The sequence below is a fragment of the Callorhinus ursinus genome, unplaced genomic scaffold (assembly GCF_003265705.2).
Source record: "Callorhinus ursinus isolate GAN/ISIS: 27379988/994484 unplaced genomic scaffold, GSC_fseal_2.0 scaffold13, whole genome shotgun sequence".
In the NCBI taxonomy this organism is placed as follows: Eukaryota; Metazoa; Chordata; class Mammalia; order Carnivora; family Otariidae; genus Callorhinus; species Callorhinus ursinus.
Genome location: NW_027397075.1, coordinates 13268033 through 13287534, shown reverse-complemented (window position 1 = coordinate 13287534; position 19502 = coordinate 13268033). Strand labels below are relative to the sequence as shown.

At 41.1% G+C, this 19502-nt stretch overlaps 1 protein-coding gene across 1 annotated transcript in view; it reads left to right on the top strand.

Moving 5' to 3' along the window:
• The window catches only part of OR2C1 (olfactory receptor family 2 subfamily C member 1), a 30789-nt gene extending 16192 nt beyond the window's left edge, over positions 1-14597 (top strand). Inside the window, exons 4-7 of the mRNA XM_073899628.1 lie at positions 9702-9740; positions 10491-10702; positions 11681-11867; positions 13354-14597. Coding sequence (XP_073755729.1) covers positions 13397-14335 — 939 coding nt within the window. The 5' untranslated portion in view covers positions 9702-9740; positions 10491-10702; positions 11681-11867; positions 13354-13396 and the 3' untranslated portion in view covers positions 14336-14597. The remainder of the gene's footprint in view (positions 1-9701; positions 9741-10490; positions 10703-11680; positions 11868-13353) is intronic.
• Positions 14598-19502: the final 4905 nt, after the last annotated feature.

The window sequence follows — 19502 nt, the reverse complement described above, 5'->3', positions numbered from 1 at the left end:
TTCCTTCTTTCCTTCTTTCCTTCTTTCCTTCTTTCCTTCTTTCCTTCCTTCCTTCCTTCCTTCCTTCCTTCCTTCCTTCCTTCCTTCCATTTATTTAACAGAGAGAGAGAGAGCACAAGCAGGGGGAGCTGTAGAAGGAGAGGCAGAGGGAGAGACAGAGGGAAAGGCAGAAGCAGGCTCCCACTGAGCAGGGAGCCTGATGCGGGGCTCGATCCCAGGACCCTGGAATCATGACTTGAGCTGAAGGCAGATACTTAACTGACTGAGCCACCCAGGTGCCCCTCTTCTTACTTTCTTGATAAAGTCCTTCCATAGACAAATTTTTAAATTTTAATGAGGTCCAGTTTGTCTATTTTTTCTTTTGTTGCTTTTGCTTTTGGTGTCATATATAAAAACCCATTGCCAGGGATGCCTGGGACTGAGTCCTGCATTGGGCTCCTTGCTCAGCGGGGAGCCTGTTTCTCCTTCTGCCTGCCACTCCCCCTGCTTGTGCTCTCTCTCTGACAAATAAATAAATAAAATCTTTTTAAAATAAATAAATAAAAGTAACCCATTGCCAAATCCAAGGTCACAAAGATTTACCTGTATATTTTCTTCTAGAAGTTTTATAATATTAGCTCTTATATTTAGGTCATGGATACATTTTCTTTCTTTCTTTTTTTTTTTTAAAGATTTTATTTATTCATTTGAGACACAGAGACACAGAGAGAGAGAGCATGAGGAGGGGGAGAGGCAGAGGGAGAGGGAGAAGCAGGCTCCCCGCTGAGCCAGGAGCCCGATGCGGGGCTCAATCCCAGGACCTCGGGATCATGACCTGAGCCGAAGGCAGACGCTTAACCATCTGGGCCACCCAGGCTTCCCAGTCATGGATACATTTTCATTAATTTTTTTGTAGGGTGTGAAGTAGGGGTCCAACTTGATTTTTTTTTTTTTTGGCATGTGGCTATCCAGTTGTCCCAGGACCATTTGTTGAAGAAATCATTCTTTCCCCCCACTAAATGGTCTTGTAATCCTTATTCAAAATCAGTTGACCAGGGGCACCTGGGTGGTTCAGTTGGTTAAGCATCCAACTCTTGATCTCAGCTCAGGTCTTGATCTCAGGGTTGTGAGTTGAAGCCCTGCATTGGACTCCACACTGGGCATGGAGTCTACTAAAAAAAAAAAAATCAGTTGACCATAGATATATGAGTTTATTTCTGGAGTCTCAGTTCTATTCTAGTGTTCTGCCTATCTATGCTTATGTCAGTACCACAACATTTTGATTACTGTAGATTTATAGTATGTTTTGAAATTGAGAAGTTGAATCCTCCCACTTTGTTCTTTTCTAAGACTGTTTTGGCTAATTAGGGTCTCTTGCAATCCCATATGAATTTGAGGATTGGCTTCTCCATTTCTGCAAAAAAGACCATTAGAATTGTGATAGGGATTGCATTGAATCAACAGAAAGCTTTGGGGGCATATTGCCATATTAACAGCATTAAGTCTTCCAATCCATGAACACAGGGTGACCTTTTTTTTAAATATTTTATTTGTTTATTTGACAGAGGGAGAGATAGTGAGAGCAGGAACACAAGCAGGGGGAGTGGAAGGGGGAGAAGCAGGCCCCCCGCTGAGCAGGGAGCCTGATGCGGGGCTCTATCCCAGGACCCTGGGATCATGACCTGAGCTGAAGGCAGACGCTTAACGACTAAGCCACCCAGGTGCCCCCACAGGGTGACTTTTGTTTTATTTATATTTTCTTTGTTTTACCAATGATTTGTAGTTTTCAGCGTAGAAGTCTTTCATCTCTTTGGTTAAATTTGTACCTGGGTATTTTACTCTTTTGGATACTATCTTAAATGGAATTATTTTCTTAATTTCATTTTTATATTGTTCATTGCTGGTGTATACCAAAAACAACTGATTTTTCTATGTTGATCTTGTATCCTTCAACTCTGCTGAATTCATTTATTACTTATAAGAGTTTCTGTGTAGATTCTTTGGGCTTTTCTGTATATAACATCATATCATCTATGAATAGGGAAAGATTTATTTCTTCCTCTCCAATTTGAATGCCTTTTATTTCTTTTTCTTGCCCATCTCTCACCAGAGAACTTTCTGTAAAATGCTAAATATTAGTGGTGAAATTGGGCATCTTTGTTTCCGATTTTAGGCAGAAAGCTTTTAATCTTTCACCATTGAGTATAATGTTGGCTGTGGGTATTATTATTATTATAAATGTTGTTTATCTTTTTGAGAAAGTTCCCTTCTTTTCCTAGTTTGTTGAGTGTTTTTATCATGAAAAGTTGTTGGATTTTGTCAAATGGTTTTACTGCATCATTCATTTTTCCCCCTTCACTTTATAATGTGGTGTATTACATTAGTTGTCTTATGTTGAATCACCCCTGCATTCGTGTGATAAGTTCCACTTAGTCATGCTATATAATCTTCTTAATATGCTCTTGGGTTCAGTTTGTTAGTATTTTGTTGAGGATTTTTTGCATCTATATGCATAAGGGATATTGGTATGTAGTTTTCTTTTCCTAGGGTATTTTGTCTGTGGCCAATTTATTTTTGACAAAGGTGCAAAAACAATTTAGTAGATAAAGGGCAGTCTTTTCAATGAATGATGCTGGAAGAATTGGACATCCATATTTTTAAAAAATTGACTTCCATGTAAACTTCACACCTTATATAAAAATTAACCCTGAATTGGTTATAGTCCTAAATGTAAAATCTAAAACTCTACAAGTTCTAGAAGAACAAAGGAACATGTGACCTTTGAGTTAAGCAAAGAGTTCTTAGACATGACATTGGAGCACCATCCATAAAAGAAAAACAAATACATTGGACACTCTGTTAAAATTTTTTACATTTCACATGAAAGGCACTGTTAAAATAATGAGAAGACTGCTTTGGGAAAGAGTCTGGTAGTTCCTCAAAAGGTTAAATATCTATATGACCCAACAGTTCCAAAACTAGGTATGTATCCAAAAGAAATGAAAACATGTCCACACAAGAGCCTGTTCACAAATGTTCATAACAGCATTATTCACAATAGCCAGGAGCAGAAACAACCTGAATGCCCATCAGAAATAAAAGGAATGAAGTACTAATTTATGCCATGACATGGGTAAACCTTGAAAAAACATGATGCCAATTGAAAGAAACCTGTCACAAAGGGCCACATATTATATGAGTCCTTTACATGAAATGTTCAGAATAAGTAAATCTGTACAGACAGAAAGTAGACTGGTTGTTGCCTTGGGTACAAGTGGAAGGTTCGGTCAAAATGGCAGTAGCTATGAAGTTTCTTTTAGTGATTATGAAAATGTTCTAGAATTGATTATGAAAATGGATTGTACAACTCTATGAATATACCAAAATCTATCAATTGCACACTTTAAATAGGTAAATAATATTGTATCTGAATTATTTCAATAAAGATGTTATTAAAAATAAGAATAAAAAGACAAGCTATTGACTGGAGAAAATATTTGCAAATCACCTATCTGACAAAGGATGTGTATCTAGAATATATGAATAAATCTCAAAATTGAACAGTAAGTAAACAATTCTATTTTAAAGTGGGCGAAAGACATAAACAGTAATTTTAACAAAGGATATACAGATGAAAAATTAGTAAATGAAAGATGTTCAACATTATTAGCCATCAGGGAAATGAAATTAAAACCACAATGAGATATCACTACACACATATAAGAATGGCTAAAATGAGAAGTAGTGCTGGCAAGAATGTGGAGCAACTGGATCACATACCTTGCTGAAGGTAATATAAAATGATACAGACACTCTGGACAGTTTGGTAGTTTCTTATAAAACTAAATATGCAACTACCTTAAGAATTGTGATCTTGGGCATTTATCCTGGAGAAATAAAAACTTAGCAGCCTAAGGTGATCTCTGAAAGTGGTTCGCTATTCACTTACCCAGAAAACCCTACAAAATCATGCAAATCAAGAGGTTCAAATCTTCATCTTCACTTTAAGAACACACATGAAACTTCCCAGGCCATCAAGGGTATGCATATCCAAAAAGCCACCAAGTATCTGAAAGATGTCACTTTGCAGAAGGCATGTGTGCCATTCCCTTGCTACAGTGGCGAAGTTGATAGGTGTATCCAGGCCAAACAGTGGGGCTAGTGGCCCAAAGAGAGTCCTGAATTTTTACTGCACATGCTTAAAAATGCAGACACTAATGTTGAACTTAAGTGTTTAAATGTAGATTCTCTGGTCATTGAGCACATTCAGGTGAGCAAAGCCCTGAAGATGTAGCATAGAACTTATAGGGCTCATGGTCAAATTAACCCATACATGAGCTCTCCCTGGCACACTGAGATGGTTCTTACTGAGAAGGAGCAGATTGTTCTTAAACCAGAAGAGGAGGTTGCTCAAAAGAAAAAGATAGCTTAGGGGCGCCTGGGTGGCTCAGTCGTTAAGCGTCTGCCTTCAGCTCAGGTCACGATCCCAGGGTCCTGGGATCAAGCCCCGCATCGAGCCCCGCATCGAGCCCCGCATCGGGCTCCCTGCTCAGCAGGAGCCTGCTTCTCCCTCTCCCACTTCCCCTGCTTGTGTTTCCTCTCTCTCGCTGTCTCTGTCAAATAAATAAATAACATCTTTAAAAAAAAAAAAAGAAAAGAAAAAGATACCCTAGAAGAAACTGAAGAAACAAAAACTTATGGCCTGGGAATAAATTCTGCATAAATAATGCAAATAAAAGTTAAAAAAACCCACATAACACACAAATATTCGTAACAGCTATATTCGTATAACCCAAAACTGGAAACAACCCAGATGTCTTTCAGTGGGTAATAGTTAAACCATGGTAAACTGTTTAAATACCATGGAATAATATTCAGCAATAAAAAGGAATAAGCAATCAATACGTGCAAACATGCAACAAGTTGGATGAATCTCCAATGAGTTATGCTGAGTGGTGAAAGCCAGTTCCAAAAAGTTTCATACTATATGGCTCCATTTATATTATTATTATATTATGTATTATATATTATATTATTATATTTTTGAAATGGCAAAATTTTACAAATGGGGAACAGATTTGTGGTTACTAGGGGTTAAGGTGGGAGCAGGAGGTAGATTTGTGTGCTTACAAAAAGGCAACCTGAGGAATCCTGATGTTGATGGAACTGTCCTTTATCTTGACTGTAGTGAAGGATACACTAAGCTACACATGTGGTAAAATTGTAGAGAACTAGATACACATACACACACACGCATACACAGGCACAAATAATTGCAAGTAAAATGGGGGAACTCTGAATATGACTGGTGGGTTGTATGACAATGAACTACCTCACCCATTAAGATTGTTATATTTTTTTAAAAGGAAAATAGTAAGTATTGGGGTGCCTGGGTGGCTCAGTCATTGGACCTCTGCCTTCGGCTCGGGTCATGGTCCCAGCGTCTCCTGGGATTGAGCCCCGCGTCGGGCTCCCTGCTCAGTGGGAAGCCTGCTTCTCCCTTTCCCACTTCCCCTGCTTGTGTTCCCTCTCTCACCGTGTCTCTGTCAAATAAATAAATAAAATCTTTAAAAAAAATAACAAGTATTGGTGAAATACAGAGAAACTGGTGGGACTGTGAAATGGTACATCCTCTGTGGAAAATAGTTGGGCAGTTTCTCAAAAAGTTAAACATAGAATTACCATATGAGCCATAATTCTACTCCTAGGTATATACCTAAAAGAATTAGAAACATGTTTCTAAACAAAAATTCATACATGAACTTTCATAGCAGCACTATTCATAATAGCTAAAAAGTGTAACCCACCCAAGTGTTCATCAACTGATGAATGGATAAACAAAATGTAGTATATTAATACATTGGAATATTATTAATCCTTAAAAAGGAATTTGGTATTGATACATACTACAACATGGATGAACATTATGCTAAATGAAAGAAGTCAGACCCAAAAGGCCATATATTACATGATTCCTTATATATGAAATATCTGGAATAGGCAATTCCATATAGACAGGAGATTAGTGGTTGGAAGAGGATGGGGGCCAAGGTAGAATGGGGAGTAACTACTTAATGGTAGAGGGGTTCTCTTTTGGGATGATGAAAATATTCTGGAACTAGACAGTGGTAATGATTGTACAACCTTGTAAATATAATAAAAGTCATTGGATGTAATCCTTTAAAATGATTAAATTTGTGAATTTTATCTCAGTAAAAACTTGAAAGACACTAAAAATCTTTTTTATTTGGATATTTTTAATTTTTATTATTTATTTATTTGTCAGAGAGAGAGAGAGAGCACAAGCAGGGGGAGTGGCAGGCAGAGGTAGAAGCAAGTTCCCTGCTGAGCAAGGAGGCTGACATGGGACTCAATCCCAGGACTCTGGGACCATGACCTGAGCTGAAGGCAGATGCTTAACTGACTGAGCCACCCAGGTGTCCCTATTTGGATATTTTTAATTGTAAAGGAATTCATTCTTATTGTGCTCATCCAAGCAGTACAGAAGGCCATTTCAAAGCAAATTACTAAATCTTTTTGTGGCAGGGACTACTGCTTGACTACTCAATATCCACTCTCCATTTCTTAGTAATACAACACTTACATTGTTGGGGCTGCATAATATGATATGATATGATGTGATGTGATATTTGTGAGCATGTGAAAACTACATTTCCCAGCCTTTGCTGCAATTAGATGTTCTTATATTTAAATCCTTATCAATGAGATGTAAAGGGAAGCTATTGATGGAACTTCTAGGATAGCTTCCCAAAAGAAGCAAAAACATCTTCCACCTACCTTGCTGAAGTGGGGACATGATGACCAGAGCATCTGCCACCATCTTAGACCACAGGTAGCCTGGAGGATAGAAGCCACTGATGAGGATGGTGGAGAGGGAAGGTGGAAGGAACCTGCATTGATAATTGTTGACCTGCTACTACACTAGATCCTGATTGTCTGTCTCTGAATTTGCTTTGTGTGAAGGAAAAATACCCGCCCCTGGTTTTTAATAAAATAATTAAGTTGGATCACTACCTCATATATATATAGTGATGAACTCCCAAAGAATTAAAAATTTAAATGTGAAATATAAAACTATCTGAAGAAAATGAAATGAGATTTATTTGTATATTAGGGATTGGGAAGAATTTTTAAAAGCACAAATCAACTTCAAGGCAGATAATTATTAATTGGATTCAATATCAAAATTAAGGATTTTTGTTCAAAGGAGGTCAGCATAGGTTAGGGGAAAATATTTATAATGTCTATAACTGGCAAGATTTATCTAGACTATACTAAGAACTACTGCAAATAAGCCAACACACAGAAAAACTAAAAGCAAGCAGAGGATTTGAAAATACAACTTATAGAGTAAGAAATTTAAAAAGCCAACACATCTATAAAAACTGTTCAACCTCACTAGGTTATCAGAGAATTGCAGACTAAACTGAGATACCATTTTATACCCATCAGATTGGCATTCATTAGAAAATGTGATTATACTAGGTGTTGTCTAGGATGAGGGGAAACCAGAAATCTTCATTTCTAACTGTTGGGAGTCATAGACTGCATCAACCCATTGACAGAATCAGAGAATGCTCATATGTATATCCCTCTTGCCCAGCAATCTCCATCTAGAATATACATACATACATACATACGTATCTGTGATAGACACTTATCCAGGTCCATAAAGGGATATGTACATGAATGTTCATTGCAGCATTCTTTGTGGTAGTGGGAAATTAAGACAGGCTGTATGTTCATCCCTATAAATGAAAAATAAAATATGATAGACGTATATTCAGTATGAGAAATACTGAAGCAAATGGGCACATACCAACATGGTTGTGTCTTTTTTTTTTTAAGATTTTATTTATTTATTTGACAGAGAGAGACAGCAAGAGATGGAACACAAGTCGGGCAGTGGGAGAGGGAGAAGCAGGCTTCCCGCTGAGCAGGGAGCCCAATGCAGGGCTTGATCCCAGGACCCGGGGCTCATGACCCGAGCCGAAGACAGACGCCCAATAACTGAGCCACCCAGGCACCCCTGGTTGTGTCTTTTAAAACATAAGTGAGAACTTTGTGAAAAAAATAAATTAAAAGGTAAGAAATAGAATGAAATTTATGGCAAATTGCATGGATGTCAATTTAAAACATTTACATATATAAGACACACTATGTTTTACAAGGGTACAATTAGACCCAGGCACTTAAACATGTCAACCACATGAGACACAGTAGGTGTCTATGAGTGTGGAGCAGAATGAGATTGGGGATTGAGAATAAAGTAGAAAAGTAAGTAAAATAAGGTTAAATTAAATCAAAACAAGAGAAGTCTTACAGAGTCCAATGATGATAGTTTGTGTAGTATTCCATAGAGGTGCCATCATTTACTGAATTCCCTATTTTTGTTCATTGAGATTCTTCGATTTTTCATGAGTATGGACTTTGTAGTAAATTAGACCTAGTTTAAGTTACTCTGCCATATGCTAGCTCTTTGCCTTGGATGAATTATGTAATACCTCTGAGCCTTAGTTTCTTGTAAAGTAGGAATAATACCTGCCTGGTGTGGTCATTGTGATAATGTTTGTAAACTGTTGAGCACAGTGTCTGGCACAAGCCAGCAAGAAGTGCTAATCATTGTGAGACCCTTGCCAGAGACAGACCTAGGGGGTGGGAAGCCCCTGTCAACAGGGGCCATGCCCATCCTCACCTCTGGACCCTACCAGCACCTGGCACACAGTGTACCCTCAGTGACCAGTCCTTTGAATGATATGGTTTCTAAGTCAGCAGTTTCTGGGGTAATTTATCTTCCATAATATCTAATGACTTGATTAGGTTACCAGTCACCTTTTATGTATTTTAGTATCATTTGTAAGTGATTGCTCTTCACACAGCATGGTGTCAGTGTCTAAGGTTCATACCCCGATTCATGGTTTATGTAAGGGCCAGAGGTAGTGGGAATCCCTTCTCCCCTCTCCCTCCCAAAAAACACTCAAGGACGACATCTCTTAGATGATGAGTGAAAAATACTTACTTCTTCTGCATAGGATGGCTGGTTTATGCCCAGTGAGGAAACAAACACTGAAGTCACTGCTGTTTAACACTAAGCATGTCATATAATCGCTTCCTGCTCAGTTCACTCATCTATTTAGTGGGGATAAGACCACCTGCTCCAACTGCCATAGAAAGCATTTTAGAGATTTTATTTTTAAGCAATCTCTTCACCCAAAGTGGGACTCGAACTCACAACCCCAAGATCAAGAGTCCCATGCTCTACCAACTGAGCTAGCCAGGCGCCCCAGAAAGCATTTTAAAAACTGAGTTAGATCATATGAAAGTACCTTGAAAAAGATAAAATAATATCACTGGTAATTAGTTATGGAATGTGGTTATTCTTATTACTATTCAATTAGTAATGTATCTTTGGGGTGGGACTGAGGTGAAAGATGGAGTGGGTTCTTCAGAGACAGCCTTTTCCCCTTGTGCTGGCCACGCAAATACTTTGTGCCAATTACCTGTGGGGTATGGATGTGCCCCCTTGGGCTCTGCAGGATGAGCCAGAGCCAGCTGGGCTTCCAGGCAGCAGAGCCAGTGCTCCTCAGATAGCCAGGGCCAGCCCCCGGGTTAAAAGCCTGCCTTCCCAACTAGTGGGCAGGGGAGCAGCTGTACAGCTCAGCCTCCTCCCTAATTCCTCTCTCTCCTACTTGGTCCACCAGGGACGGTGTGATGGATTTGGCAGAGTCCTGAAGCCAAAGGTATATTTCCTTGAACAATCCACAGACTTCAGGGTATATGAGAGGCAAAAAGGGAACAAAGGTGGGGATCGGAGAGAAAAAGAGAGAGTGTGAAATGAATGGCTTTTTAAAGGTGCCGATTTTGGAATCTTCCCACAAAGAAGGGCTGGAGGTGACATGGCCTTAGAGCCCCAAGCCCATTTGTGACCTTCTCCATCAGCTGAGAGAAGAGATAGGAGGCGAAAATATTTGAACCGTGAAGGGAAGTTTTTTTTTTTAAGCTTTTTATTTATTTATCAGAGAGAGAGAGACAGAGGCAAGCAGAGGGAGAAGCAGGCTCCTTGCTCAGCAAGGAGCCCAATGTGGGACTCGATCCCAGGACCCTGGGATCATGACCTGAGCCAAAGGCAGACACAACCGACTGAGCCACCCAGGCGTCCCTGAAGGGAAGTTTTAAAACTACAAATGAGGAACTCTTTAACAAAGTCATTTGTAAAATGGTCCAGGAGAGGAGCTGGGAAATTCTTAATCTGATGAGAAAAAAAGAAAACAAAATTCTTCAGTGTGCACTTGAGTCCTAGGAACAGAATCTTCAAGAGGAGAAGGTCATGGAAGACTTGGTTATAGTCCAGTATCCTCAGGCATGCAAATCTCTAGGCACACCTTTCTCGCTTGCCAAGGAAATTAGCCATGTTTTATCGTGTCGAAATCTAAAAATGTCTGGTCATAATTTCTCTTGCTTTTAATTTAAGCCTATTTTACTTTTCAAAGGAAAACACCTGTTGTGCAATCACACGTCTTTAAAATCCCATCATTATTATGAAGAAATTAACTGAAAGAGAAAGCAAAACCAAACCTCCCTTTAACCATTTGTTAAACGAACTAACGTCTTGGCCATTCTCCATGGAAACTGTTTCCTCCTGCTCCCTCCTCTGTGAAAATCTGCACATGCTCCATGTCTTTTAAGCCATCAGGCAAATCAGGTAAGACCTTCCACTAAGCAACTGCCCAGGCACTGCACGGCAGAAAGCTTCCCTCCTGGTCCTCACGTCAAACACTCCGCTTTCCCTTTGGTGACACCCATTGTAAACTGCTGCCACCTTGCAGAGAGATGTAGCCTGGAGAGCTATTCCTGGAACACCATGCTTATCCAGCCATTTCCATTCTGAGTTTGTGGTGTTCAGTTGGTACACCTATGTGATATGCTGCCATACATTTAGTCCTTTTCTATTTTATGAGATCCTATGCTCATTAGAACTGCTGCCACCTGAGCCGGGCTCATGATCCACGCAGCCAGGATTTTTGTTCTAACAGTAGCATCAGAAATCAATTTTAAGGGAACTTGGTTGTCTTCCCTGATGTGAACATCAAAAGTTAAAGTCCCCTTCAGACAGCATTTATTCCCTTAATTTCTCTTTATAACTATTTCTTAAATTTCAGTATTTTTAAACTGTGATGCCCCTTAGGCATTACAATTTCCATAAGTTTAGTTTGAACTATATCACCTTTTTGGTTTACTGGTCCTATTTTACCTCTTTTAAGATTCAAACTCCCTTATCTCTCATTCTTGAATTCTAAGATTTGGGGATAAAATTCTTGTTCACCTGATCAAATACCTTAAACTTTCTACCTGGGGAGATTTTGACTGTATTTCACCTCAGATTTCATCCGTTTAGACAAAGTTTGTTTTGTTTTGTGGTTCTTGCCTGCCATTCTGCCTCAGTGTTACTCTCCACTGAAAACCCCATTTCCCATTCTGACTATGTCCTTAAGAAAATGAACTTAGAACTTCATGCAAGAGAGTCAGGCACAAACTTGGCTCTCAAGAATATCACTGCCAACCATCTCCCAAATAAATGAAATACTTAAAACATATCTAGAAACTTCTCTACCAGGATTGGGAATTTAGAATTGGGCTTGTTTCTCTGCTTTTAATGATTCACTTTCCCTTTTTTGCTCAGGCTAATATTAAAGCGCAGCTTGGATCCTGAGAACATGCCATCACAAATGGGGATTTGCCAGCAGCTCAGGAGCAACTTCTATGATAGGAGGCAGCCAACCCCAATTCCAGATGTGGCACCTAATCCGCGAATGATCAGTTGAGAGTTCTGGAATTTAGAGGAGGAGCAGGCGGAAAACTGGGTGAAGGTAGGCAATTACAATATCTGGGATTCTCTTTGAGACACAAGTCTTGGCTGTTTTTCTCAATATCCTGAACATTTAAACCAAATTCACAGGCAGACCAGGATAAGAACCATCTATGCATCATATAAGCCATTCCTGAAAATCATTCTGTACTCAAACAACCTCCATCTGGGTGTTCCCCTGCCAAAATTGCCCCATAAATGGCATACCCTTCCAGTTCATTATTGTCCTCTCTAGGCTACTCTTAAAATGCAATTAGTGTTGGATTGATTTAACATTCCCAAATTATGAGAGAAATAGGAACCAAGGGAAGAGACTCTTTGAGGGAGGAAAACACTCTGAAGAGCAGCTGAGTTGCTGAATTCAAACTTGAAGTTACAGTCACATTGGCTTGGGGAGTTTGTCAAGCTCAGGCCAAGAATCTAGCTGGTCTGGCATTTCCTTCTGAACTTTCTGGTGACTGAGATCGATAGTTTCCCATTCTAGGTATAGTTTTTCCCTTTTTGCTTTGGCTGGTTTCTTCCTGGGCTAAAAACCATTCCATATGCATAGAGCCCTGTCTGAAATTCTGGCATCCCTGAGCTGCCACAAAGCAAATCCTACATGGATACAAGAGGAGAAGCACTCTACTAGCCGGAGGTATGAGACGGACTTCAGAAAGAACTTCAGAACAGAAATATGAGATGACTATCAGATGGTAACTCAGTTCCTCAGCATCCTTAGGTTTTAAATGAAAAGGATAAGTAGTTAACTCCACTTGAGGTATAAGGTAGAGGCCTGAAGGAGAGTTGAAAGGTTCTCTGAGGAAAAAAAGTTCTCTGAAATCTTTATCATCCCTGACTTAATAGAGGGATGCTATTGGCTCATTATTAACAAAGCCTAATTTTTGTTTGTGAGATGTTAAGAATTACTCCACAGTACAGATGTGTCATATATCTCAAAGGATCAAGGATATCCTCTGAAATCTTCCAGTTTCCTTTACTAATAATGGGTAGATTCATCATGTTCTTCCTCAAACCTCATCTTTGTAGACCAGGAGTTTTCACCAAGGATGGGAGGGATTTGGAAGAGAGGGGGAGACATTTATCAGAAACTTCTGGAGAGTTTTTCCAAATATAGCGAGTCTGCTTCCCCCTCTCATGAGCGTATCAAAACCTTGGAGGGGGAAATGTGTATTTTAAGAATTTCTACATGTAATTCTAATGGTCAACTCCCTCTACCCTTTTGTAACCACTGTGCTGAACTGAAGATCCCTAATCTTTTTGTTCTTCATAAGGCCTTCTCTCATTGTAGTAATAACTCATGTTTGGCATTTGGATGGAATAAAGTTTCCATTCATGTGGGACTGACAGTGGTTGGGGATTGCAATGAACATTTGCAGTCACAAAAATTAAATTGGCACTTACATATGATGCCCATAAAACTATTAGACCCTCTGTGATGCAGAGCAGCCTTATCTAATTTGTTTTTTCACTTGCTTTTCTCTCAGTGGTTTTCCCTGGATAGATTCCTTGAGTGACTGAGCAACCAAAATGGCAGGGGCCAACAACAGCTTCTTGGAGGGCTTCATTCTGATGGGTGTATCTGACCATCCCCAGCTGGAGATAATCTTTTTCATAGTCATTCTCTTCTCTTACTTGCTGACCTTGGTTGGGAACTCAACTATTATCCTGCTTTCCTGCCTGGATGCCCGACTCCACACCCCCATGTACTTCTTCCTCAGCAACCTCTCCTCCCTGGACCTTGCTTTTACAACTAGCTCAGTCCCCCAAATGCTGATTAACTTATGGGGACCAGATAAGACCATAAGCTATGGTGGCTGTGTGACCCAGCTCTATGTTTTCCTCTGGCTAGGGGCCACTGAGTGCATCCTGCTTGTGGTGATGGCATTTGACCGCTATGTGGCAGTTTGCCGGCCCCTGCATTACACCACCATTATGAACCCTCGGCTTTGCTGGCTGCTGGCTGCCATTGCATGGTTGGGTGGCTTGAGCAACTCTGTGATCCAGTCAACGTTCACTCTGCAGCTCCCATTATGTGGACACCGGAGGGTGGACAACTTCCTGTGTGAGGTGCCTGCCATGATCAAACTGGCCTGTGGAGACACGAGTCTCAATGAAGCTGTGCTCAATGGTGTCTGCACCTTCTTCACTGCTGTCCCACTAAGCATCATCCTGATCTCCTACTGCTACATAGCTCAAGCGGTGCTGAAGATCCGCTCAGCTGAGGGACAGAGAAAGGCCTTTAATACATGCCTCTCCCATCTGGTGGTGGTAATCCTCTTCTATGGCTCAGCTATCTATGGGTATCTCCTTCCAGCTAAGACCAGCAACCAAGACCAGGGCAAATTCATTTCCCTCTTCTACTCTGTGGTCACGCCAATGGTGAATCCTCTCATCTACACTCTAAGAAACAAGGAGGTAAAGGGGGCGCTAAGGAGACTGCTGGGAAAGGGAAGAGAACTTGGCTGAGAGAAGGGAAAACTCCATCACCATTTAACTCCTCTTCTTCTTCTACCTTTTCTCATTCTTGCTCTGGCCTGATGAATATGAGGAGTACCAACCCTAGTACAACCAAGATATGTTCCCAACAACCCTAAGCTGCTAAGACCTGGTTAGAGTTATTTCTAATATTCTATGCTTATTTACTAAAAACCCTGTGGACTACAGGTAACAATAGATCTTAGGTGTGTCTCATCAACAGCTCAGAGGTTTTTGACTTACTACAGACCTAGCTCACTGTCCTTGTTGTACACATGTTATTTATTACATGTAATGAATATTACTTGTTTTGTATTTCTAGAGAATTATGTACTTTAAAAAGCAGTTCCACTTGCATTGTCTTTATATAATGATGCTATTATTCCATAAAATCAAGCCAGACATTACTCCCAAATGAAAACTCAATTCATCTTTGTACCCTATCCATCCCCCCATCTTTCTCCATCTCTCTTTGTCTCTTCTCAGTATTTCAATCTGTCTACCCATACTTCCGTTTTTAAAAAGATTTTATTTATTTGAGAGAGAGAACAGAGTGAGAGAGAGTGTGTACAAGTTGGGGGGAGGGAGAAAGGGAGAGGGAGAAGTAGACTCTCCACTGAGCAGGAAGCCTGATACAGGGCTCGATCCCAGGACCCTGGGATCATGGCCTGTGCTGAAGGCAGACACCCAACGGACTGAGCCACCCAGATGGCCCTGTCTACCCATACTTCCTATCCATATGTTCCTCTGTCATCTTGTTTACCCTCTCCTTTATGTCTACATGCCATTTTCTGCTTCACCTAATGTTTAATGAGAAAAAAGAAAGACTATTTTCCTTTCAATTAAACCTATTTATTTAAATTGTCTCCTCCAAAGTCCCAGCCATGAGATTTGCTATCAGCATTTGGATATGTTAGTATGATTGGTGGATTATGGGATGCTCTGAGACTTCTTAAGCAAGTCTAAGAGCCCTTAGATTATCTCTCCATAAAGCATGTCCCCTGCCTCCAGATCTGGCTTTTCAGTCTTAATATTCCTGGAAATCAGCAATCAGTCCAGCACACCATGACTCACCTTGAGGAACACAGGTATTGGAATTAGAATGCAATATGTGATACAGCACATTACTGGAATTGCCATGGGAATACATACCTACTACCACATTTCATGTACTCTTTCCTTAGAGAAACTGGGTTAATATGAGTAAGTTGCTTAGCAATTACATTTCCAAAGAAAAGGAAATCAATAGATCTTAGGACTATTTTCAACAGAGTGTTGTACTTTTGTCCCCCACAGCACCTAAACACATGCCTTATACACAGCAGATGCTCAATAAACATTTAGTGAAATGAATTAATTAACAAGCCCCACAAGTATCCCATTTTCACACTATGAACTAAATTTGTGAAATGAACAATTTTTATGTTTACTACTTTGGAGTTACCCTGTCCCTTGGACAATGCCAAACAAATGGTGACAAATATCCCCTTTTCCACATATCTATATTGCCCCCTCCAAAGAAATCTAGAAATCCTTCTCAATTGGTTTTCCCAGTTGTAGACCAGAGCCGTGACCTATATTCTCAGTTTTCCACTCAGTAATATTTCAAGTGTGTCTCCAGGACTACCCAAGTACTGGCATTATCTTGGTGCATTTATCAAACTCCAGAGACTCGCAGGTTCAAAATTTTTATTGAACAGCACACTTAGAGTAGATGAAGTTCTCAGAAGGTAGGATCACAATGACTAAACTCCTGTGTTAATATATAAACCAAAATGACAGTGGATTAATTTATGAGAACTGTAACTACCAAGGAAACTGAACAGTCATATCCTCTAGGCAAATCATTTAAATTACTAAATAATTTGGGAGGAAATAAGAGGAAAATAAAGAGGGAATCCTTAAACACTTTGGAATAATGATGAACTTCCCATCAAAAATACAGATTATTAGGGCGCCTGGGTGGCTCAGTTGGTTAAGCAACTGCCTTCAGCTCAGGTCATGATCTCAGGATCCTGGGATCGAGCCCCACATCGGGCTCCCTGCTCGGCGGGAAGCCTGCTTCTCTCTTTCCCACTCCCCCTGCTTTTGTTCCCTCTCTCGCTGTCTCTCTCTCTGTCAAATAAATAAATAAAATCTTTTAAAAAATACAGATTATTTTTAATCTAACATGGAGTTAGGGGCATAGAAAAACACAGGGAATTGGAGGAGAAAAAGCTAATTGCCATACTGGGCTTCTTCCCACAATCACTCTGCTCTCTCCCTCTCTTTCCTAACAATGTAGCTGTCTAGTTACTCTGCTCTCTGAGTAGGGAGGCAGCAGGTAACTTAGAAAATTCATGACACGAGGAGCTAAGAGTCATTTTGATGTACTTTGGAAATAATGAGATATGGTAGCTAATAGATCTGATCTCTCCAGCACTACCTTCCATCATCTGTAAGGTGAATAGAATACCTGGCAGGAACATTATAAGGATCAAATAGATAATGTGTGCAGGAGTGTTTAGTGGAAACTGCTCGATGTTATATTTAATCGAAGTGGAATGCATTTATAGGGAGGATAATCAGTCTATTTCACTTCCCACCTCCCTCCATTTATGTCCTGATGCAGTATACTCCTTCACTGGGCAACAAGTGTCTTCGTAAATGATGGATGGATGAACGGGCCATAATAAAGGCAGAGAGCCCACAGAGGAGTGTTTATTGTTACTTCCCTCAAACTCCACATCCCAATCTATCAGCTCCCTCTTCAAAATATATCCAGAATATGCCAGTCAAGGATAACAAAGAAACAAAAATTAGGGAAGTATTTCAATGTCCACCAAAATGGAAATGATTGAAGACTGAATATGTTCTGGTACATGACTAAACGCAACAGCCTAAAAATAAAAGGTGAGGTCGACATATTGAAATAGAAAACCTTCAAGATAAATGGGCAAAATTGCATAGGAAGCTACAGAAAAATATACACACAAGTAACAGTTATTTCTTCTGGAAAGAGTGCAGCTTGGGAAATAAGGAATGAGGAAACTTTCTTTTAATAAGAAGATGGTTTGCGGTACGCACTGGATATTAAAAACTGAAATAGGGAAGAAAACATTGGGTTGGAAACACTATTTCTGTCATTACATTCGCTTAAAAACGGTCTTGGTTTCCACTTCTGGGGGATAAAAAAGGTCATACTACTAACTTCATAGGATTGTTGTCAGGATTACGTAGTGTGGACGTGTTTACAATTGTGCCTAGCACACCAACAGCGTAACGGTCTCTGACTGCTGTTACTGTTATATCTGTAAAACCCTCTAAGCAACACCTGTGTTGCAAGGAAAACCCATCGAAGTCAAGAAGCGGAAGCGCCTGGCCAACGGAAGGGCAGTAACCAATAGGAGAGAGTTAACAAACGCCCATAGCACGGATCCCGTTTTCATAAATAGGTTGATTGGCCCCAGGGCATGACGCCAAGAAGATCCTGTTGACTCATTGGTGAGGAGGGCTGTCGATTAGCGGAAGGCGGAAACCAGAGAAACAGAAACGTCCTTCAGGGCGCGCCTGCGTGCTCCGCCCCGCTTATTTCGGGCTGATCCGTTGCGCATGCGTCAGGCCTTCTGAACGTCCCGGCATGTCCCGGGGCGGCTTCTGGCCCAGCGGGTTGGAAAAGATGGCGTGGCTGGTTAGTGACGTTTGTGAAGCTGAGTTTTCCTGTTGGGAGGGCTCTGAGTGCTGCAGCTCCTCCCTTTACCCTGCAGCTGTGGTCTTCCCTCTCGGGACGCGAAGACACCGAGTGGCCGTCTGCCGGGACCTCGCCCCTCTAGGGGGGCGTGGGGAAGAGGTGGCCGGCGCACCAGTCCGTTTCCCTCCGGGGCACCCGTCCGTGCATTTCCCCCTGGAGAGACCTTTGAAAGGTTCCGAGCCTCCTGCCCTTGCGATTTACGCCGATGAAGCACTCGTTCACTGAGGGCTGTTGCCTCAGAAGAGCACTCAAGACACTCCCCTTGCCCTCGGAGAGCTCCCAAACAGGTGATCACAACCCACCAGAAGCATCCTGGTATTAGGTAGAGTTGGATAAGGGCTTTGAGAGAGAGTTGGGGCCGAGGAGTTCAAAGCATTCAGAAGCTTCAAGAAGGTGGTGGTGGTGGTGCCAGTACTCATCCTGTGGGGTACTTGTCTTTCGATGGTGCTCTCCTTGAGGACATAAAAGTTTCCTTTCTACATTTCTAGGCTCAGGTGCCCTTCCTCCCCTGGTTGGAGAGACAGAGACCTGCAGCCCCTTGTGTTCACTTTCTATGGAAAGAATGAACAGGACCCTGAAAGAAAAAAAAAGACTATTAAATCTAGGCAGGAAAAATTTAGTTGGTCAAAGCACTAAGGCTGGAAAGGCCAGAGCCTGTTGATTCCAGGACCTGGGATTGATTCACCTGAGATGGTTGGAGAATGTGCATAGGGTAGTGGGCAGTGAGGCTGGAGGGGCCTTGAATGTAGAGGACAGCCTTGCAGGCTTGGAGATCTTGGCTTATTTCAGAGGCAACAGGAAGTCTCCAGGGCTGTGGCAGAGACTAGTTATGCAATTGGATTAGTGACATGGAAAGTCAGTAAGTTCAGATCTGCTCTATAGGAAGACTAGGTGGAGAGATGGAAGACTTTTATACCAGTCTGGTCTAATGACTTGTCCCTAGACAAGGGTTTCTAACCAAGGACGATTTTGCCCCCAAAAGGATTTGGTAACAATGGAGCCAATTTTGTGGTCACACCTCAGGGTTGCTCATGACATCTAGTGCATGGAGGCCAAGGATGCAGCTACATGTCTCCTATAATGCATGGAACATTCCCCCTCCCCCCAACCCACCTATCCACAATAAATACCTGTCTGGACCAAGATGTCAGTAGTGCTGAGGTTCAGCAATCCTATTTAGAACGTTAGTAGTGGAAATGGAGGGAAGACAGATGTCAGAGACATCTGAAACAGACCAGGTTCCTCTTCTTTTGTAGCAGTGTGCATTGGGACTCCCAGGAAACCCAGACTTTACTTGCAATACTCAGTAAATCTAAACTTCTGCAAAAACTCCAGAGGTGCCAAAAGAATGACCAAGCCCACAAAGCATGTCTGAGTCACTTCCTCCATCTGCCAGAGCAGGGCTGCACAAAGTTCACTCTTGGAGGC